General features: G+C 50.1%; 1 protein-coding gene across 1 annotated transcript in view; it reads right to left on the bottom strand.

Moving 5' to 3' along the window:
• Positions 1–16,266: 16,266 nt before the first annotated feature.
• The window catches only part of CUL2 (cullin 2), a 517,464-nt gene continuing 509,789 nt past the window's right edge, over positions 16,267–23,941 (bottom strand). The window contains exon 21 of the mRNA XM_078663320.1: positions 16,267–16,859. Within this exon, the coding sequence (XP_078519446.1) occupies positions 16,728–16,859 (132 nt within the window). The 3' untranslated portion in view covers positions 16,267–16,727. The remainder of the gene's footprint in view (positions 16,860–23,941) is intronic.

Raw genomic sequence — 23,941 nt, 5'->3', positions numbered from 1 at the left:
ACACAGAAACGCAGGAACCTCTGTGAATCCACATGCACTGGTACATGAAAATAGACGTCCCGGAGATCGAGAAAAGTCAGGAAATCCCCCACCGACAGGAAGGGAAGAATCAACTGTAGAGTCACCATTTTGAAGGACCGATGAGGGATACATAAGTTCACCGCCTTCAGATCCAGGACCGGACGGAAGTCCCCATTTGGCTTCTGGATCAAAAATAGGATTGAGTAAACCCCCCGACCCTGTTGACTGACAGGCACTCTCACCACAGCCCACTTTGACACCAAGTCCTGAACTCCGTCCAATAGAGCACGACATCTTGCCTGAGACCTGGGAACAGGGGTAGCCCTGAACACATCCACCGGAGGAGTCCCAAATTCTATTCTGTAGCCCAGCCGGACCACCTGCAGGTCCCATTGATCCAGAACGAACTCCTCCCAGACTGGTAAATAAGAGGTGAGGCGACCCCCAACCGGCACCTTCAAGGAACTCATCACATAGTCACGACTTGGAGGGACCTGCAGAAGAGGAAGCACCCTGTTGATCCCGGGACTTGTGGAAGGAAGGGACACCCCAGCCACGTCCCCTACCACGAAAGGGCTGAGCTGCCATCTTAGATTGAAACGCCTGCCCAAAAGCCGGCTTATAACTGCAAACTTCCCTTTCTGAGAAGAGCGGACCGGAGCCAACAATTTCTTGCCCTCAGCTGTCTTCTTTATTAAAGCCTCCAACGGCTCCCCAAACAGCTTAGAGCCTTTGAAGAGAATCTTCATCACGGCCGCCTTCTGAGCAGCTTCCTCCTTCCAAGACTTAAGCCACAACTGTCTCCTAGCAGCAACCGAGGCACCAGCAGCCGCCGCCGCAGCACTAAGGGAGTCGAAGGACAAATCTGCCATGAAACGCAACTGTTGTTCCAACATGGACAAAGACTCGGAGGGATCCTCATCCTGCATGAGCTGCTCAGAAATTCCCTGACAGTCTTTAAGAAGCGACTGAACAAGATAGCTGGTGTAAGCTGCAGACCGAACTGCCATATTAGAGGCTGCAAAGGACCGCTTCAAGGCCCCCTCAACTCGCTTGTCCCCAGGATCAGAAGGCACCGCATCCTCAGACACCACCAGGCTCTGAGACGCCATACCAGCCAGCAGGGAATCCACTTTCACCACAGCCGGAAATTCCTCTGCGAATCCCTGCAAGGGATACCTCTTAGCCAGAAACCGGGGAAAGGCATGTTTGTCAACATCCTTCCACTCCCCCTCCAGCACCTTCCTCACAGACGTATGAATAGGGAGGCTTTCAGGATCTTTCTTTAGGTAATTTGCGAAGAAGTCTTCAGACTCTCCACCCTCCACTGGACCAGGGAACCCCAGATTGTCTCTAACATGCTGCAGAACATAGCGAAGGTCAGCCCCCTGGATAAAACGACCCTTCACCTCCTCAGAGTCAACGTCAGGATCGACCTCCGCCGAGGCATCCAATTTCTGCCTCTTAGGCCCCTTGGGATCACGAGCCACAAAGGCCGCTGCCACAGCAGCCTCAATCATTTTATGAATGTCCGCCATGGAAGGAGCAGTGGAAGAACCAGCGACCACCACCTCATCCTCACAGCCGAGCTCACGCACGTCTGCACCTCTACCCTCCATGTTGTGAACAGGAGAACAGAAACCCAGACCCCAAGATATACCCAGACAATCAAAGCAAAAAACCCCAAGGGCCAACCAGGGAATGCCACCCGGACCCACAGCCAATCCCCAAACAGGACTGAAGGCCGGCCTCCAAACCTCCCAATCAGAGACAACTACCAACCTACAAAAGGAAAGACTGAACAGGGCCCAACTGTAAGGACACGAAGGAACCCAGACGTCCCCGCCCCAGGCACCAGTGAATCCAGAGGTAAGAACTCCCCAAAGGCCCAGCAGAACCGCAGGAGAGTAGAGCCTTCAAAACCCCACATGACCCCCACAGACAGCAGAGACTGGTCACAAAAGCAGATCAGCAAGAGGCCAAGACCCGATATCAAGCCCCTTGTAATTCTCCCCCAACAACACAAAAACGGCAATCATGTATATTGGACCGCCAGTAGAGGGAGCCCGAACAACATAAATGCTGGGAAGATAACATTAAATCAGGGGGGCGCTAGGTGGCGCACTAGCGGAATGGCCGCAGTTCTGTGAGGCTCCCGCTGTGCGGCTGATTATATTTTAATTATCCTGTACTTATGATCCTCTACTACATCATCGCACACTGCCCGTGAAAGCCTGTCTAGCGGTGACTCCGGCGTGAATAGCGAATTGCCGGTGCCGTGGCGTTTACGGTACAGGTGACAGCTGAAAGTCTGTCTGCGGTGCGTCATTGGAGCCTGTGTAGAATGTGGAGCGGGGAGCAGCAGTAACTGGAGTGCCGTGGTTCCCAAGTGGTTGGTAGGGAGGTGAGAGGCTTCACCAGCGCGGCGGGGGATGCGGTGTTGAGAAGATACAACGGCGATTGCCCCAGGACTCTGAGCAGTTATACCGCAGGGCCACTGATGCGAGAGAGCCGGCGCATAGGAGTGCTGTCCCTGTATTGATGCGGAGAGAAGCACGGGACACGGGTGGAGGCCATTTCGGAATCATCTGAGACCGGCCCGGGACCCAGAGCAGAGAGAGGTGGCGGCGAGAGACATCAGGCAAGGAGGAAGAGGTGGGACTGCGGGACATTGTCTTACATGCTGCGGAGAGAGAGGGCCCTATGGCGGTTGGCAGCATTTCAAGGCGCTACGCTCAAGAGGTGGAGCGGACACTGAGGCGGCAGGCGGGTGCTACTTGAGAGTCGCGACGCCAGTGTGACGACCAGGCCGCGTGGTTAAGAGTGGAGACTGCAGCGTATCTGAGACCTGGCAGTGGCAGGAGTGACAGCTGAGTGCCCGGACCTGCTTGGTGTTGTCCCTAGGACAGGTTGCGGAAACCTGACAACGGTTCTGCTCCGAGGATACTGTTCAGATAAAGGATTGTACAAAGAACCGGTCAAGGTGGAAGATTGAATCGGGAGCAGCATACGATATCTGATTCACGGCCAACAAGCTAGACAATGTATGGGCTGCAGTGGATACGCATCGATCTGGTTGCTACAGGATGTAAGGTGGGAAAGGGAAAAGATCTTAATCATTGGGTGCGGCTCACCTCCTTTGGGAACTGTGGAAAGTGCAGGTAACAAAACGCTGTAACGTGGGCCTATGGTGGTGAAGCCCTTACAGAAACGCTGATTGATGAAGGGGGCTTGAACACCGCAAGTGAAGGCCCTACTTTGACGGAGCCCTGAGGAAGCTGCAGCTATTAATAACGGAAACGGGAGGTCACCGGTGGAGGCTGTGATATAAATTACGTACATCCTTCAACGGAACTTTATGCACAACTGTCGACCTGCCACATAACTGCAGCGGCGGATGAGAGATCTTGTCTTAGAGATTGGAAGACTATTTAAATATAAAGCTGTGAGGAACTGCTGCCATTCATAATTGCGGATTGATATTGAGACACGCCTGGGTACTAGCCTGCCTGGTGTGCGCGGGGCGACATGGGCCGACTAGATTCCTGCCAACCGCGCCTCACCTTTGAGGCTAAAAAAACCCTCCCAAAAAAGCACTGGTGTAGGAAGGGACTGGTGCACCGGAGGCGATGACTGATGGGAATCCCGGCTCCGCCAATGATTTGCACACTATACTCACTAAAATGAGGCAAGGCTTTGCGAACATTGCGGGAAAAGTGGATACGCTCACGAATCGTATGGATAACATTGCACGCAAGCTGGAACACCATGACTAGCGGCTCAAAGAAGCAGAGCAGAGGATATCAGACCCGGAAGACGTTACTGAACAATTGAAAACATTGGTGACCCAAATGGATAAGCTCATGAGAATCATTGACGCTAAGAACGAAGCTATTGAAGCTCGCAGTCGCCGCAATAACGTTCGTATTTTAGGAGTGCCCGAGAGCACCAATACTGGGCGGCTGGAGCAATATGTGGAAAAGATGCTGTCGGCGGTCACTGAGGAGGGAGCGCTCTCTGCCCAATTCATAGTGGAGAGGGCGCACAGATCGCTTGGGCCACGGCCACCTCCAGGAGCACAGCCTCGTCCTATCATTGCGCAACTTCTAAATTATCGTGACCGGGACGCGGTCTTGAGGATAGCAAGAGAGAAAAAACAACTCAACTATGAGGGAGTGTCCTTTACCATATTCCCCGACTTCACGGTACGTGTGCAGGAGGAGAGGAGAAAGTTAAACGTAGTGAAACAGAAGCTGAGGCTGGAACAAGTTGACTATGCTTTACTATACCCTGCGCGCTTGCGAATCACTCACCAGAGGAAACAAACCATGCAAACAACGCCACAATCGGTGGAGAAGTTCCTGAAAACGCTGAAGCGACGAAAGAATGCCTCTGTGGAACAGGATGAGCCAGAAGAGACACTACTCTCGGATGTTGAATGAACATTTGCAGAGCTGCAATGGCTTACACGGTGGAGGCGCGGACATTTGACAGGCGCTGAGAAATGGAAGCGACGGGTCCCCGAAGCACAAGTTACTACTTGGGTAACGATATATCGGTAAGAGACATTAGTTAGTGATAGATTCCTTACCTTAGAATATCCCCAGGCGTCAGACTGGATCCGGAATTTTTTTGCGTAGCAGTACCCTTGCGCGTCGGTAGGCGTCGTCTGCGGCTCCGCGCCCGTCGTCGGCGTCGTGGGCGCCGTGGTGACGTCGTCGGAGTACTTAGACGCCGCCTCCGCGTGCTGACGTTCTTAGACACAGCTTTTCCGCGCCAGAAGCGCTGAGCCATGTTAAAAACCAACACTGGTGCCATTGAAACTAGGGCCCGGAAAGGGGATAACCCTAACCCTAGATATCGGTTCGCAGAACGGGGAGGATGGGTGGGTCGGTAAGGAATCTATCACTAACTAATGTCTCTTACAGATATATCGTTACACAAGTAGTAACTTGTGCATCTGAAAGAGACACGTTAGTGATAGATTCCTTACCTTAGAATAGATACCCCAGCAATACCAACCCCGGTGGTGGGTCTGCGAACCAATAATCACACCAGTAAGTCCTGGAGGACAGAACGGCCAAAGAAGCCATCCCTCCGGACTTGGCTGTCGAGGCAGTAGTGTCTTGCAAACGTGTGCAGCGAGGCCCACGTAGCTGCCTGACAGATGTCTTGTAAGGGCACTCCCCGGCCCAGGGCATTTGTAGTCGCCGTGGTTCGGGTGGAATGAGCCCGCAATCCAACAGGGGGCTCCTTTTTAGCCAAGGAGTAACATGCCTGGATACACAAGATGATCCACCGGGAGATGGTCCTCTTGTGCACCGCTTTCCCCTTCTTAGCGCCCACGTAACCAACAAAGAGTTGGTCATCCACCCGGAACTGGCGTGTGCGATCCAAATAGAATGAAAGCGCACGTTTTGGGTCCAGACGGTGGAGCCGCTCTTCCTCTTTAGAGGGGTGCGGAGACGGAAAGAAGGTTGGCAAGGTGATGGACTGCCCGATGTGGAAGGCTTTGACAACCTTGGGCAGGAAAGATGGCTTAGTACGCAACACAACCTTGTCCGGATGGAGAGAAAGGAAAGGAGGAGTACAAGAAAGGGCCTGGAGCTCACTCACTCTCCTGGCAGAGGTGATGGCAACCAGGAAAGCAGTCTTCAGAGTTAGAAGGCGGAGAGGACAGTTGTGAAGTGGCTCAAAGGGAGCGCACATCAGAAATGTAAGAACAAGGTTCAGTCCAACTGAGGCATCACAAACGGAACAGGAGGGAATGTGTGTGTGATGCCCTTTAGAAATCTGTTTACAATAGGGGACTTGAACAAAGAAGGTTGATCAGGCAGCCTCAGAAAGGCTGAAAGGGCAGAAAGGTAGCCCTTGATAGTGCCCAAAGCAGAGCCCTGCTGGGCAAGAGAAAGAAGGAAGAGAAGAACCTCAGAGAGAGGGGCAGCAAGAGGATCCACAGCCTTTGCTGTGCACCATGCCACAAATCTGTTCCACCTGCAGGCGTATACCGACTTCGTGGAGGGACGCCTGGCTGCCAGAATGACGTTACAGACTTCAGGAGGCAAGTCAAATGGCCTCAACTGTCGCCGCTCAATCTCCAAGCATGGAGGTGGAGACTGGACAGGTTCGGGTGGAGGACCGTCCCCTGCTGCTGCGACAGAAGGTCCTCCTGAAGAGGCAGACGAACCGGGGGATCGACTGACATACTGAGTAGCTCTGGATACTAGTACCTTCGTGCCCAGTCCGGAGCCACAAGGATGACTTGGGCCCGGTCGCGCTTGATCTTCTTTAGCACTCTGGGCAGAAGTGGTATAGGCGGAAAGGCGTACAATAGACCGCAACTCCACTCGCAACGAAAAGCGTCTCCGAGCGAGTGCCGCCTTGGAAATTCCAACGCGCAGAATTGATGACACTGAACGTTCTCTTCGGTGGCGAATAGATCTAACCAAGGCTCTCCCCATGGCTGAAAGAGGCCTTGCGCCACGTCCGAGTTCAGACGCCATTCGTGATCCATCATGCACCGACGGCTGAGCTCGTCCGCCCTGGCGTTCAGAGAACCTGCCAGGTGTTGAGCCACCAGGGTCACGCCCTGGCGTTCCAGCCACTGCCAGAGGCGCAGAGCCTCCTGGCAAAGGGTCCACTACCCCACCCCGCCCTGTTTGTTGCAGTACCACATGGCGGTGGTGTTGTCCGTGAACACCTGCACTACACTCCCCCGGACAGAGGGGGGAATGCCTTCAGTGCTAGATGAATCGCCCGCAACTCCAAAAGGTTGATGTGGAGCCGGGCCTCCGCCAGAGACCAGATGCCTCTGATCCCCGCCTCTCCCAAGTGGCCTCCCCAGCCCTGGAGGGACGCATCCGTCACAACTACGTGCTCCGGTTGGGGAAGGGAGAGGGATCTGCCGCTGACCCAATCGCGGTCCGTGAGCCACCACTGCAGCTGTCTCGCAGTGCCCTCCGAGATCAGGACGTGGTCGGACAGGTTGCCCTGATGCTGGGCCCACTGAAACTTCAGGTCCCACTGCAGAACCCGCATCCGCCACCTGGCGTGATGCACCAGTAGGATGCAGAAGGCCATCAGTCCCAGAAGCCGCAGCATCAACCTGACCGAGACCTGGGATAAAGGCTGAAATAGTGGAATCAGAGCCTGAATATCCCGGACCCGCTGTTCGGGAGGATAAACCCGAAACTGCGCTGAGTCCAGAACCGCTCCGATGAAGAGGAGCTTCTGAGAGGGGCACAGGTGTGACTTCGGCACATTGAGGGAGAACCCCAGCTGGTGCAGGAGGTCTGCCGTTGTCTGGAGGTGGCTGACGACTGTTTGGGGCGAGCCCGCCTTCAACAACCAGTCGTCGAGGTAGGGGAAGACTGAAACCCCTAACCTGCGCAGATGAGCTGCGACCACCGCCATCACCTTCGTGAACACCCGTGGGGCGCTTGTAAGGCCGAAGGGGAGCACGGTATACTGAAAGTGCTCGTGGCCAACCGTGAACCGCAGGTAGCGCCGGCAGGACGGGGATGTGGAAATAAGCGTCCTGCAAGTCCAACGCTACCATCCAGTCTCCTGGGTCCAGGGCAGCTAAGACCTGAGCCAGTGTCAGCATTTTGAACTTATCCTTCCGGAGGAAGCCGTTGACGTTCCTTAGGTCCAAGATAGGGCGTAGGCCCCCTTTGCCCTTCTTGGGTACCAGAAAGTAGTGGGAGTAACAACCACACCCTACTTCTGGCCCAGGAACGCGCTCGATGGCCCCCTTGGCCAAGAGGGCCGTAACTTCCTCCTGTAGAAGCCGCAAATGATCCCCCGATACTCGGTGGTACTGCGGTGGCATGGCTGGAGGGGTCGCCTCGAAGGGGAGGGAGTAGCCCCTTCGGACGATTTGCAGCACCCACCTGTCTGACGTGACAGTGCGCCAGTGGAGGAGGTGATGGCGAACCCTGCCCCCCACTGGCGTCACATGGGCCTGAAAGAACGGACTAGGAGGGTTTCGAGGCGGATGCTGCGGGGGAAGGTGTGGACTGACCTCGCCGTTGTACCCGACCGCCTCCACGGCGGTTTCCACAGCCGCCACCGCGTTGGGTATTACCCTGCGGAGCGTGGCTGGCAGCACGCGTGGGTACACCCCTTCCGTGGCCACGAAAGGAGTGAAAGGCAGCCGCTTGCTGGCGCGGGCCGAGAGGCCCAAGGACTTAGCTGTAGCCCTGGAGTCCTTAAAGCGCTCAAGCGCATGGTCTGCCTTGTCGCCAAAAAGGCGACGGCCATCAAACGGCATGTCCGTCAGTGTGTTTTGGACATCGGCCGAAAAGTTGGCGGACCTCAAACCAGGCGTGACGTCTGACCGCCACTGTCGTTGCCATCGCTCGACCTAGTGAGTCGGTGGTATCCAGCCCACACCGGATAGAATATCTGGCTGCATCCCGGCCCTCCACAAGGGCTTGGCCGAGTTTGGCCCGTACCTCCAACGGACACTCTGGCAGCACTTCGGCAACCGCATCCCACAGAGAGTGGGTGTAACGGCCCAAGAGGCATGCGGTGTTGGAAGACCGCAGTCCCAGACTAAGGGAGGAGAAGATCTTTTTGCCGTACTGCTCATACCTCTTGGATTCCCTGTCCGGCGGAGCCGACGGGAATGCATTCTGGGAATTGGAGGCCTGGATGACCAGGCTCTCGGGGGTGGGGTGGGTGGACAGGAAACATGGGTCACCCGGAGCCGGGCGGTGGCGTCTGGCCACGTTCCTATCTACAGGCGAACCTGTAGCGGGCTTGGACCAAGTGCCCAAAAGAACGTCGGTCAAGGCCTCATTAAACGGCAGCAGAGGCTCAGCTGAGCATGACTGCGGCTTAAGGACCTTAGTGAGGAGGTTAGTCCTCACGGCCGCGACGGGGAGCTCAAGGCACAAAGCCTTGGCTGCCCTCATCAACACCACACTATAGGTTGCCCCCTCCTCCGTAGCCACGGTAGGAGGCGAGACAAAGCCAGTGTCGGGCGAAGTGTCCAGACCACTGGCATCCCCAAGTTCACCTGTCCAGTCCTCCTGGGACTGACATTCACGTGTCAGAGGGTCTTCAGACCCCTCATCACCCATCTCCTGATACTCAGGGTCAGAAAATGATGGGGCCGGTTCATGGAAAGTAAACTCTCCGAACGGCGTCTGAAGCGGCGCCCAGCGGCGCCGCTTCGGCGCCGGAACCGGGTCGAGGGAGGCATCGGGGACGGCGCCGCCAGAGTGCAGCGCCGGGGGTGACACCTGGGGGGTTGGCGCCAGGGAGGTTGTCAAGTCCACCGGCGGCGACCCGGATCCGGAACCGGATACAGTGGGGCCCTGCGGCGCCGGGCCCGAAGGCGCCGGCGGCGTCGGAGCCGAAGCACCCGACGGCGTCGGACCGAAGCCCCCGAACCGCTAGGCCCCCCAGACGGGTCCGCTGGGCCCGGAGGCACCACGGAGCCCGTCGGAGGAGAGAGGGACCTCATGGCCATGAGGAACCGCTCGATCTCCTCCGGCGTCGCGTTAGGCCCAGGGACCGGAGGGTATGAGGCCGGACGCGGCGCCTGCGACTCAGACGGAGCCGCGTGGGCGGTGTCACCAGAACCCCCGGCCGCATCGTGCGAGCGTCGGGGGGCGTCAGAAGAGCGATGACGTCTCTTCGACTTCTTGTGCTTACCTGACGACTTCGACCCGGAGGAGAGATGTCGACTCCCGGAGCTCCGATGGCTCCTCTCCCGTGACCGGTCCCTCGACCTCCGTCCGGACCGGGACCGTTCTCGGCGCAGGGCCAACTGCCGCAGTACAAGCCGCTTACGGGACCGCTCCCGCCTAGCTTTCGAAGTCAGGGCCCGACAGTCGGAGCAGGTCTTGTCGTCGTGATCGATGCCGAGGCAGTGGAGACACCGACGGTGCAATCCTCACAGTGCTTGAAACCTGGCATCCCTACCGGCACTGTTCGGAGTCGAAGACTTCAAAAAAGGAAGATCAAAAGATCAAAAAAGGTTAGTCAAAAAGTGACTAAGGTACCACTTTTTCCGGATCTGCGCTGCTGGCGCGGAAAAAAGAAGAACTGACGTCAGCACGCGGAGGCGGCGTCTAAGTACTCCGACGACGTCACCACGGCGCCGACGACGGACGCGGAGCCGCAGACGACGCCTACCGACGCGCAAGGGTACTGCTACGCAAAAGATTTCCGGATCCAGTCTGACGCCTGGGGATATTCTAAGGTAAGGAATCAATCACTAACGTGTCTCTTTCAGATCCACTGAATACTGGAACGTATATTAAAGATTGTTGTATTGGGTAGCTGTTACACGATATTACTATGTTGTTTATGATTATTGGGGTGGAGAGGATGTAGCACGATCAGTGACCATAGCCGGACTGATAAGAACAGACGGATCCCAGACTAGTAGCAAGGATAAGGTGTGTCACCTGGGGAGATCGCCCCAATGGGAGTACCCCTGTTGATACATGGTTTGGAGATGTTTGAAGGGAGGGAAGGGGGGGGGGGGGAGGTGTTTGGCTGGCATGATTGGGATGCGTCAGTGGGAGGGGGGTGGGGAGGAGGGGACATGTTATTGTATACTAAGGGTTAAGGTACACATTGAGTTCCAGTTGCATGCACTAATTCGAAAAGGCAGGACAGCAATTGGTCATGTTGCAGGAATATGCTGTGATGTATTTGACACAAAATGGCAGGTAATGGGAGTGAATCGCCCATAACGATACTGCCCTGGAATATACGGGGTCTGAATGATGCCAGGAAAGGCAGGAATATTTTGGCATACCTAGACCGTCATCAGGTGCATATAGCGCTGTTGCAAGAGACGCATTTGCATCCACATTCACATCACACATTTGCGAGTAGATGGGCGTTGATACGGCTGTTTTCATCTTACTCCTCCTATGCGAGGGGCACGGCCATATTGATCAAGAAGTCTGTACAGTTCATGGTGCTAGGTGAATTAATAGATACATCGGGGATATTTGTCATTGTGTGGGGTTGGGATCTGACACGGTCACTATTGTGAATTGCTATGCCCCTAATGTTGATACACTGGAATTCTTCACGACACTGTGGGGGGGCGGTCGTAAACATTGGATCGATGCACATTATATGGGGGGGGGGGGGTTATTTTAATGTCGCTATGGTGCCTAGCCAGGACAGAGCGGATGGATGTGCGCAGTACAATAGGCGATCTAGAGTCCTGCAGGGTATCATGGAAGAAGGAGGTTTACTTGATAGCTGGCGGTTTGTTCACCCTCAGGAAAGAGAAGGGACACACTTCACATCTTACACCAACACATGGGCCCGGCTTGATTATTGTTTACTTTCCCGAGGGCTGGGAGCAGCTATAGGGAAGCTGTGCATTTGGCCAGAACATATTCTGATCATTGCCCTGTTCTGATACAGATGCGAGTACCTGGATGTGATAGACCAAGACAAACATAGCGGCAACAACCTACGGCTTTGTTGGATGAGGTGTTCAAAAAAGAATTAGGTGAGGAGATTGCAGCGTTCTTTCCTTGCAACAAGGGGTCAGTGGACAGTGTCGAACTGGTGTGGGAGGCATTTAAGGTCACAGTCCGTGGGTACCGCATCTCCAAAAGCTTTATGGTTTTGCGGGATATACAAAGAACGATACGTACCCTAGATCGCGAACTAAAAGGGTTGGAGGCACTTATGGGGCGAAGAGGGGATGAGAGGGTGGACAAAGACTTCAGGGCTAAACTGTCGGAGTATGAGGCAGAGGCTGCGATAGAGGCTAAATTCCGAGGGAAGCACTGGGTGACACGAAGGGATTTTCTGAGGGTGAGAAGCCAGGGAAGGCATTAGCAGAAATTACTAGAAATCCACGGTTCAATACCAATATTTTGGAAATTAACAGGCCAGAAGGTGGGACATGCCAGGACACTGAGGGAATTTTGGGATTATTTACGATGCATTATGAAAGACTATACACCACGCAGAGTGCGGGGGAGCTGAGGTTTGGGGATTTTTGGGAGGATATTGCTTTATGTTGGTTAAGCGATGTACACAGAACATTCCTTTGCGCCCCATTAGAATTAGATGAGATTAGGGAGGCAATAATGTCACTTACGAATGGGAAGGCGTCAGGGCTCGACTGGCTGCCTGCAGAATTCTATAAATGCTACATAGACATTATGGCCCCCGTACTGCGAGAGGTGTTTGAAGAATCGCTGGAAATTGGGGTGCTCCCTTGTTCGATGCGGAAAGTGGTAATCACTTCTCTATTAAAGCCAGGGAAAGATCCCACAGTATGTGATTCTTACCGGCCATTGTCACTGATTAACTGTGATGCCAAAATGTTAGCAAATGTATTAGCTACTCGCCTGTCCCTCCTCATGACGAGAATTATACTCCCGGATCAGGCTGGGTTTGTTCCAGGCAGATCCACTAACCATAATTTGCAAACACTTTTATCCTTAATTCAAACTATTGCCCCTGATTTCCCAGTTGCCGCGATATTTTTGGATGCTACAAATGCATTCGATTTGGTCGAGTGGAACTACTTATTTGCCATTCTGCAGAGAATGGGGTTCCCCAAATTATTTATCTCTTGGATTCAGTTGCTCTATACCCTACCTGCTGCCCAAGTTCTTATCAATGGTCACCTGTCCGCTCCACTCTCTATCACAAGGGGTACCCGACAGGGGTGCCCGCTCTCCCCCCTCCTATTTGTGATAGCGATTGAGCCACTAACATGTCAAATACGGCAACTTCATAAAGATAGTGCGTTTAAATGCTTTCAACGACAAATTGGGATTTCGCTGTATGCGGATGATTTGACACTTTGTTACGGACTCTCAACAAAATCTCAACCCCCTGTTGCGCGAATTGCTGGTGTTCGGTCGACTGTCGGGAATACAAATTAACTGGGGTAAGTCACAATTCTTCCCCCTCACACCTGCAGCATCAGAGTTTCAGTTGGATTACCCGCTGGAATGGTGTCATTCGGATCTCCGCTATTTGGGGGTCCAAGTATCTAGGGTTAGGGAGGAGACGCTGAGACTAAATTATGGCACTGCAATTACTAAATTGACCTCCAATGTTACACGTTGGATTTCCTTACCCTTGTCCATGGTGGGCAGAGCTTCGCTTATTAAAATGGTGATATTGCCACGCTTTCTATATTTATTCCTGAACATCCCTTATTACCTGGGCGCTTTTTTCTTTAAAACGTTGAGGACAGAGTTGATTCAATTGTTTTGGGGTGGTAAGCAACCACGGCTTAAATGTTCAGTACTTGCTCAGCCCTACGATAAAGGAGGCTTTGATATACCTGATTTTGAAGTATACTATATGAGTGCGCAGGCTCATTATGCCTATCATTGGATGGCGCCTACGCCATGTATGCCGAAGATAGCGGTGGAGGATTGGGTGGCACGTCCCCTACCACTGAATGGACTTGTTCCTGGCCCTGTTGAGGCTTTAGAGACACCGCTAACCACAGTGTCCTGCACGATTGATGCCTGGAGATTACTAAAGGTTAAGTTGTTATACTCTCCATGAATGCCACTGACTTACCATCCCAATATGGTGCTGTTGCAGGAAATAGGCTTCCAAACAATGTGTCGGCGCCTTAGGATAGTTACCTGGGGTGATCCTTTCCTGGAGGGGCAGCTTCGGACTCAGGACCAGTTTTTTGGGGCTGTGCGACCCACGCCTTTGGAGATTTTTTATTATGTACTGCCGAGGCAGGGTCTGAGGGATGTCTTACCGGACTATCCAATGGAACCGGAGAACTTAATGCTGCTACACGGCATGCTGAGCTCGACGGATGGACGGCACCTGGTCTCAAGTATTTATTGTAGTATCAGGTCACAGCACCAAGGGGTTGAAGGTACAGCTTGCGCACGCTGGAGTGAAGATATAGGCAAAGAAGTCTCTGAAGCACAATGGAGATATTGTTGTGGTATTACTTCTAACATTTCAGCTTGTTGCAGGCTAGATCATTCACTACAGGATATTGCAGATGCTCTACTACACACCGGCTAAGAAATTCAGGTTTCACTTGTCAGATAACGATAGATGTGAAAGATGTAGGGCGGAAGGAGCAGGATTTATACATTTGGCGTGGGAATGTCCTGGTATATGGGAATATTGGACTCAAGTGCATATGGCCCTTCAGGCCATGGTAGAGGTCACGCTGGATAAGGACCCGTTAATTCTGCTATTGGGCTACACCATGCAAGTACCTAGACAGTGTAGGAAATTTCTTGACATTGCTGTACTCCTTGCGAAACGTAGGTTGGCATATTGCTGGGGAAGGGGGAGAGCCCCAAAGTTTAAGGACTGGCTAATAGTCTTATTTATTGCCAAGAACAAAATGCTGTTTATGCTGAAACACAACCACTGGCATGTAGGCCTAGGGATATATGGGGGCCTCTGCAAGCTTACCTTCAAAACACTGCAAGATCGCATGATGGGACACTGGAGGATGGGATTGATGATGGCACAACATCAATGACGTAGACTTATACTGTGCATCTTCACTCTGCTATGTGTGGGTGTAGTGTGGGTGGGAGTGTGCCGAGTTTAGCACTGCTAATGAGTAAAGGGGATGGTAACGTATGTCTAATACAATGCTTTGGATTGCGATGTAACGTTATCTCTGCCTTGCACACTCACTATATTATGACCACGGTGTGAATCATTACATGGTAAATGCTACTAGTGGATGACCTTTTCTGAACTTACGAGATATAAATGAAGTATATAAGATGTATTGTATATTGCTGTACATGCTGCTTTTTTTCTTTTCGACATGGACTGTTACAATTACTGGAACATTGTTGATTGTACCTATGTTTAACTTGCAAAAAGGTATAAATAAAGTAAAAAAAAAAAAAGAACATTAAATCAGGAAAAGAACCGCATAAGCAGGACTGAACCCCAAACAACGGGCCCCTACTGAACAAACTAAGGGAGACCCCTCCCCCCCGCAACCCCAGACTCCACCAAGGATTGCAGGAAAGCAAAAAAGGGGAAAACACTGGCTCGAATGTAACGAGCAGCGAGACAGCAAAAGAGACTGAGAAGCCAAACCGCCACGCCCTCGGCGCGCTGAAAAGCCTGCCGCGCCCACACACCTCCCCTCCCTCCCCGGGTGTTCCCGCTAGAGCAGGGAACTAACCCGGGAGTGGGGAGGCCGCAGCAGGGAGTCACCACCCCACACCAGGCAGTCCGGACCCACAACCCCACGGTCCCGCTACAGCAGGGACTCAAAGCACATGTCATTCCCACAAGGTAAAACAGGCACAATAGGGGCTACAAACGGGCGCTTAACATCCCGGTTCACACTTACCCGATAGGAGGCCAATTCCAGCACCCCCCACAACGAAGTCTGCCAGGAAGTGAGTCCGCAGAAAAAACAAACAGGTTGTTGAGTGGCAGGTCACAGGGTTATATGCCTCAGGGTATGGGTGTGGCCTGGAGGGAAGGGATGGGTTTTAACTTGCTTGGGAGTTTCTGGTGGGAGAAGCTATGCTCATTTAGTTAGGACTGGGACGGGGAGGGCTGATGAGGAGGTAATGCAAGAACCCAAACAGAGGCGGAAGGATACACCCACGCAGCCAACAGTATTATGTGAGACTTGAATACAAAACTCTACAAGGCTGACCCAAGGAGTGACTGACAGGTTTGAAGAGGCTGATCTAATTGAAGAAAGCTGAAAAGTGACGAGTGGACCCAAAATCAACTCTATATATTGTCAGTAGTAGGTCTCTGCGTAAAAACTGTCCTATCGAAATCCAGACCTACAAGAAGTAAGTCTGGCCACAACATGAGAGTGGGAATCTAAACAAGGCATGAAAGCGGTAGAAGACTGTCCATCTGAGAATGGAAAAGGAAGACTATGCTAAAGAGGCTAGAGGGAGAGACCCATCACAAGAGAAGTGAAACCCTTACATAATGCAAGCTCTTCAGTATTAAGGGCAGTCTTCCGAGGACTACAACGCGTGTATGGCATCTTCATGCAGTATGAGAAAATACAATTATTTCCATTGAGAGCACTCAGGAGCTGGCGTGTTACACTTTCATTAATAGGGGAAGGCGCTGCAAAGATTACAAGCAGAGAACTGCCTCGGAAGTGCGAGGTAAGCATTTACGTCTTGAAACAAAGGGTACAGGCAAAGAGCTCCAAAGCACATCAATAGAGCAATGACTAAAGAGTAACAAACCTTCCTGAGTCATTAGTGTATGCAAATATAAATATACTTCAACAAACAGACCGTTACTTTATTTTTTTTATTGACAAGCAGCAATATCATGTTTGCCATTTTTACATTTTAAAGTAGATACAATTATTAGTTTATCTGTCATATTACAATATTTAGTTTTTACTTTTAAATCCTTTAAGATACATTAAAAAAACACATGAACTGCAAACATGACTGTGCCTGGGAGGGCGGAGAGAGAAAAGCATGGTACCCACCCAAATTTCCACATTCCTGCAACACTTCACCCTCTCGGTTCGTAAAGTCTTAAGAAATGTCATAATGGCATGAGCTTGAAATATCTATAGGCATTTTCCTTGACGCTCATGACGTGGCACTGGTGATGTTGTAAACAGCAGAAAAACAGGTACTGCCAAGTGACCAATTATGGAGGCACAGGCCTGCTCCTTCCCACAGGAACACACCAAACAGTGACAGTGGTGATCTTCCCACATTCATACTCCGCAAAGTGGAAGATCATGCGACGTAGCTGTATTCATCTGAAGAGGCTTGGCTTCGTTCAATGTATTGTTTGTCTATGAGAACTTCAATACACTTCTTAATCATGCTGATGCTTGGGTTAAATCTAGCTCGAGACTGGCTAATCACCTATGGATGAAAAAACAATAACATTAGCAAACACATTTGCGGTAGCCCTATAGGGCGGCAGTTACACAAAGACCATACAAATGCAGACACAATAAGTAATTTATCTGTTAATCACTCCACTCTTCAACTATCTAGTTCCTTGCTATACTATTGTGCCCCCAGGGAGGACTGTATTGGCAGCGCCCCATCTATATGTCCACCCCCAGGATAGCCCAAGAGCAGTCTGGGTCTTCTCTTCATCTGTCAGATTGCTTCGGACAGTAGTGTGTTTTGGATACTGAGGCAGTTGCCTCATTACTCCACATTCTTTTTTGAGTTTTATAGTTGCTGTTTTCGATTTTCTTATTGATCTGTGGTACTTTGTCACAGTTGAAGTTGGTTTACAAGGTCAGCTCAGTGATGGGCCGTGGGGAGCGGTCAATTGAGTTTGCAGAATTGTCAGCATGTTTCCTCAAAGAGTCTTGTCTTTTTCTATCGAGTACCTTCTGATAGTGATGAGTTTTGGATGCCTGCCGAGGCGATTTGCCGTCAGACAGTGAAGGGTTTTGGTTGACTGCCGGGGAGGTTGCCCTCAGGCAGTGATGAATTTTTGAGATGCCGAGGCGGTAGACTCATTGCTCCATATGTATTTTGAGTTTTTTTTTTGTTGTTGCTGTTTCCGGTTTCACAAGGTCATTGCTGTAATGGGACGTGGCTTGCGGTCAAATGGGTTTGCAGAGATGTTGGCAAGTTTCCTGATCAGTGGGTTTTCTTTTTGCTCCTGCCCAAGGGCAGAGTTCTATCCATGGCTTTAAGTGGGAGGAAAAAACTGGGGAGTCTCTCAAAGGGGCGTGGCCAATGCAATTAAGGGCGTGGCTTAAGAACACGCAAGGTAAAAATCTGTTTAGCATAGTGTGCCGCCCAACTTGTATTTTGCGGTTTCTGTCATTGTAGCCAGATATTTAATACAACATCATACCTACAAGAAGTCAGGATTATTGGCTTTATCGATGGTTGTTAGTTGCATAAGATAAATAAGCAGCAACTATGGGTTGTATATAACATTGAAAAAGCTGCCACTTAAAGCCCTAGTGACACCACAACAATGCTCCTGCGTTTCAAAAAGAGAAGGGAAATCCAGAGAGAAAATCACTCTCTTCAAAGGATTTCCCTTCCCCTACAACGCTCACCTGGCATGACGTCATGCCGTAACTTCTCCACTAGTGAGAAGAAAGCAGGGTGAGCATGCGCACATGATGGGCCTGCTGTCACTGTAGTGTGGGAAAAAAAGGCCTGTGTTAGGGCACAAAACAGAGCCGGATAGAGACGCGTTTTTCGAGGCCTCCTTTAAAAAACTGCCGGTGCTCAGCACCGAAGAGACCCGGCCCACTTAAAGCCCTGGTACTATCTATTTCTAGCCTAGCCTAAGGGCTTAATGGGAAGGTGAGATATCGGGACCAGGAAATATTCACTTTCTCTCAGCAACTCTCAGCCTCATCCAAGGACGAGAGGGATGTTTCTCTCTAACCTCTCGCCACCAGCTACCTTCCAAAAGTCAGGGGAGCTTGCTGCCTTCCACAACTAGAACTGGAGAATATTTGGTGCCTTCTGCTACCCCAACACTGCCCAAGAGCGAGGGAGATCCCCTCCGAAACCCAAAAAGCACCTTGCCCTAGGGCCTAGGGAGTAAGTGTGGAGTCTGGTTTCGGTGTCTTGTTGACAGTTGCCAAGGGGACTGCAGTGGTTGTTTGCTATTACTGACGCAGTTCACCCTCAAAGCAATGATAACAGAAGTACAAATATGTATAAACTATATAAAAAAAATCCTCATAAGAGCATAAGGTTTTAATACACCCTAGGGTAAAAGTTTTCGAATCGCACACGTATGAGGTACGTTTGGTGTCAACAATTTATCTGAGTAAATTTGGATCTGGGTTTTCTCTTAACTATCTTCGTATATTTCACTATCTTATGCCACTCATCATCTAATATTTCCCTCCCAAGCTTCAGTTCCCACTTTTCTCTTAGTGTTGACAAGTCCGCGTAGTAGGCGGGACTAATAGCCAACGACAGCATGGTCACAGCAAAACTACAACCTACCGTAGTCAGTATCTTGGTGAGCGCCTCTGACTTTATTATGGGTTCTATCTCTCCAACAGCCCATGTTTGCTTTTATGGCCTGCACAAATGCATTGTAAGCCATGGGGCCCTATGGCCACTGTGTGTTCATCCCTTAGTGCTTCAAAAGTACAAATTCTTCCCTTCGAATACAGATCTCCCACCACCTGGATTCCTTCTTCGCTCCAGGGCATTTTATCATATATTTTGGTCAGTTTCTCCAGTTTGGGCAAACACCATAATGGCCATACTGGTAGTTCTGGAACATACACCAACAACATCACCACTTTTAGCATGTATTTACAGCAGCAATACCGTGCCGACTGAAGAGCTCTGAGAAATAAAGTCGAGAGCCTGTCATGGCTTAACAGCACCCCAACAATGGACCCCTGCCCAACACAGCGCCCCCTTCTTCCCTCTAAGTAGCTTTCACAACCAACCAGGCCCATTGGTCAGATTAGCTGTGCAGCTATATAGTACACTCCTGTGTTTGGGGTACCCATACCATCCTCCCATGCAATAATCTGTTGGATTTCCGAATATCCCTATAGCAACTCTTTCCCCCTTACCAGCCTGTATTAGGTCAGGTCACAAACCGTTTAGTTTCTTAATGTAGACAATACATCACATGATAGGAAGTGCCCCAAAATGGGAAAGCAGCCTGGACAGAATGATCATTTTCGCTACTGACACATCCCACTATGGCGAAAGAGGGAGTTTACTCCAGAAAGGTAGGCTTTGCTTAGTGGGGGTTCCACATCCTCCTACATTCCACATTAAGAAATTATACTTGTCCAATCCGGACATCTTTGTAGCTCGCAGTGCCACAGCTCCCACCTCTCTCTATGTATGAGGTGTATGGGGGCTACCGCTATCCCCTAATGAGAACTTTATTAGGATGAGTCTTTTACTTCATGATATTGACGCCCAGTAATACTTGCATTTGTTATGGTGTTTTCACATGTAATCGTTAGGTAATGTACTCTCGCTGCTGCTGCTCCCGTCTCCCTGGTTATGATTCGAAATGCGGTCTTGCCAACATACTAAAAACTCCCAATATGTGGTGCATGTCGAACAGGAGATTAACACATTATATTAAGTGCCTACGTCCTGCATGCACCCGAGCACATCTCTATTCCTTTCATTGCTCAGTTAACAAATTTACCGCCATATCTTGCTGTAATCACTGCTCCTGAGCCATAAAGGTGCATAATACAAGATAGTCTTACCCCGACTTGAATGCTGCCTTACCCCCCTCCCCTGTGCATCAGTTGATACGTATAGCACTCACTGAGGTCACCACAGGCTACTCCTTGATCCACACTGGTGTGGAGATTCCCTCGGGATCTTCTCATGGTCTAAGTTTGATGCCGGCTCCCCTTGGTCTCAGCACGATGAAGCCACCGCCGCCAGTTTCGTTCTTACCTTTGTAGCTCGCTCTTACAATTGCCCCTGTGTGTCCTGCTTCATTTTCTTGTGTCGAAGATTGTTCCTGATGTGGGCATCACCTGCCCTCGAGTCTTGGTATCCCTACACATTCCATCTACGTCCATGTTTCATCCCTTGAGGCGAAGTACGACTCGCCTTTTAATTTTATGTTTATATTGTGCCAGTTTCACTAACATAGAGGTCAGCCTTTGCCCTCATACAGAGCCGTGTAATCCATAAAATATATACACAGGTATTTTCGATAATCCACAGACCCGGCTCCCTTGCATCCTGCAGTCTGTGAAATTCAGAATGCGAGCCACCATAGGCCTACTAGAAGCCCCAGTATTGATGGGCGTCCCAGCATTCCTTGGCCCTCTGCACCACCAACAGTGTCAGTTTTGTTCCCACATATATATATAGTCTATTAAACAGTTCAAGAAAGAACTCTGCATGGATCTCTTCCGTGTCCTCCGGGACACCCACAAGGCAAATTTTGGTGCGCCTAGATGGCCCATCTGTATATGCTGTAAAGCAGCTCTACTGCCCCTTTTAACTCTGTCACTTGCTTCTTACACGATAGGGCACAGCAACGCCAGACTGGATTCCTTCTCTGCCTGCCAACTTCCTGTGGTCTGTCCACAGAAAGTCCACCAGTGTCAATTTTGTTTTCCAGTGTGGTCTTTGTGTCGAGAATGCCTTTCAGGATAGTGGCAAAGAATAAGTTACTTACCTTTGGTAATGCCTTATCTGGGTAGAAAGAAGATCTAGCCGCAGATTCCATACCCTAGAATTATCCCTAGGCGCCACACTGGATCTCGAAACTGGGAAAGTTGCGGGATCAGGGGATCCATGCAACCCATACCTCTCTGAAAGCCCCAGGGTGTCTGGTTTTCAGACACTTGTGGGTTTGGTAGGTTTCCCTGGATGGCCACCGAGCGCGGGCCAAAAACCCAGGTGCCCCCCCTTGCAAAACCAGGTCGGTTGGTGATAGGTAATTTTGATGTCTCCACAATACGTTTTGGGCCCTTGCCTGCAGTGGGAGCTTGGTCCACTCCCATGAGTGAGGTACCATTTTTAATCGGGCGACCTGGGGGAACGCTGGGTGGTAGGAAATTTGTGTCAGCCTGGTGATCCCACAACTTTCCCACACAGAAATTTGAGAAACATTTGATTTTTCAGCTAAATTTGAGGTTTGCAGGCGATTCTGGGCAGGAAAACGTTGGGAGGTCCACGTAAGCCATGCCTTCCTGGACTCCCCTAGGGGTCTAGTTTTCAGAAATGTGTGGGTCTGGTAGGTTTCCCTATATGGCCGCCGAGCCAGGGGCCAAAAACCCAGGTGCCCCCCCCTTGCAAAACCAGGTCATTTTGTGATGGGTAATTCTGCTGTCTCCATAATAAGTTTGGACCCTTTCGTGCCTCGGGCACGTGGCCCACCCACACAAGTGAGGTACCTTTTTTATCTGGAGACTTTGGAGAATGCGGGCTGGGTGGAAGTTTGTGGATCCACGTAGATTTCAGAACTTTCCATCACAGAAATGTGAGGAAAATGTGTTTTTTCAATTTTGACTAAGTTTGAGATTTGCAAGGGATTCTGGGTAATAGAACCTGATGAGAGCCACACAAATCACCCCATTCTGGATTCCCCTGGGAGTCTAGTTATCAAAAATGCATAGGAATGCTACGTTTCCCAGGGTGCCGCCAGAGCTAGGTTTCGAAATCCACAGCTAGGCACTTTGCAAAAAAGAGTCCGTTTTCACTATAAAAATGTGGTGTGTCCACGTTCCGTTTTGGCCCGTTTCCTGTCGCAGGCACTAGGCCCACCCACACAAGTGAGGTACCACTTTTATTGGAAAACTTAGGGGAACACAGAATTGTTGAGCAACTGTTATTACCTATTGGCTTTCTATGCATTTCTGCCTTCCAAATGTAAGACAATGTGTAAAAAAGAAGTCACTTTGAAAAATGTTCTATAATTCACATGCTAGTATGGGTACACACAATTTTGGAGATGGGCAAATAACTATTGCTTCTAAACTCTATATTTTGTTCCAATTTACGAAATACATAGGTGTCCTTAATACCTATTTTTCATTCTTTATATTTTACCAAATGAATTGCTATATACTCGGAACACAATGAAAAACCATTGCAAGAGCCAGCTCAGTTATTGCTTCTGTGTTCCTCGGGTTCTTGGTGAACATTCAAGTACTATATATCCTCACAACCAGAAGGCTCCAGCGGATGTAACGGTATATTGCTTTAAAAAATCTGTCATACTTAGAAGAAGTTACAGGTAAAAACGTTGGCAGTAATGGCTATTTTTTTCAAAACATTTTCAATTTTTCTTACTCTCAACTGTTTGTTTCTAGGAAAAAAACCTGGATGTATCTACACAAATGTCCCCTTGCTAAATTCAGAATTTTGTCTACTTTTCAGACATTTTTAGTTTTCCGGGGCCCATTATTGTTTTCACACCCATTTCTACCACTAACTGGAAGGAGGTTTAAAGCATAAAAAGTAGCAAAAATAGATGATGTTTCAGTAAAGTGGCAAAACTGTGTAGAAAATGTTGGTTTTCTGGCAAAAGTCTGCCTGTCCCTGAAAGCTGGGAAGATGGTGATTTCAGCACCACAAATCCTTTGTTGATACAATTTGCAGGGAAAAGCCAGAAGCTTTCTTCTGCAGCACTTTTTCACAAATAAAAAACCCCAAATATATATATATATATATATATATATATATATATATATATATATATTCACACAAATTGACCGTGAGAAAAGCAGTGAGGCTGAAAAGCGTCGGTGGAGTGTTTGTGTAATAAAGCTTCAAAATAAGTATCCAGTTGTGCCGCCCTCTTTTGTGTTCTAAAAATATATATATATATATATATATATATATATATTATTTTTGAATATATATTTAGTTGTATTTTGGCTAATTTCTGGGTCTCCCCCATTAGAGACCCCACCAGATGGTTCACAAACGAGAAATTCTCTGGCGAGTCTGCCCTTTCCAGAGGCACAGAGCCTCCTGGCACAGGTTCCAGGACTACACGCTGCTACGCTTGTTGCAGTACCACATGGTGGTGCTGTGGTCTGTGAGACACTGTACTAGCCTCTCCTCGATGAATGGTAGGAAGACTTTCAATGCCAAGTGTATCACCCGCAACTCCTACAAATTGATGTGGAGGCGGACCTCCACCTGAGACCAAAGTCCTATGACGTCCACCTCTCCCAAATGGCCTTCCCAGTCGAGCAGTGATGCATCCGTGACCACCGTCAACTCTGGGTGGGATAAGGAAAGGGGTTTGCCACTGGATCAACTGTGGCCTAGGATCCATCACTGCTGATCATTTGCAGTCGATTCGATTTCAAAACTTTATTCGATCATTATAAAATAATCATAAAAGTGCAGCTGTATAGCACAACATTTACAGTTTACATTTTACATTTACATTTTACAACATACTGTTAAAAAGTCAAACTTTTCCTAAGAGATATAGATTTTAAAATATATACAGCCGTAAAAAAGCACACATCAGGTTTGGCAAG

The sequence above is a fragment of the Lissotriton helveticus genome, chromosome 10, assembly GCF_964261635.1.
Source record: "Lissotriton helveticus chromosome 10, aLisHel1.1, whole genome shotgun sequence".
In the NCBI taxonomy this organism is placed as follows: Eukaryota; Metazoa; Chordata; class Amphibia; order Caudata; family Salamandridae; genus Lissotriton; species Lissotriton helveticus.
Note: the sequence above shows the minus strand (reverse complement) of the source record. Positions and strands in the feature narration are given on the sequence as shown.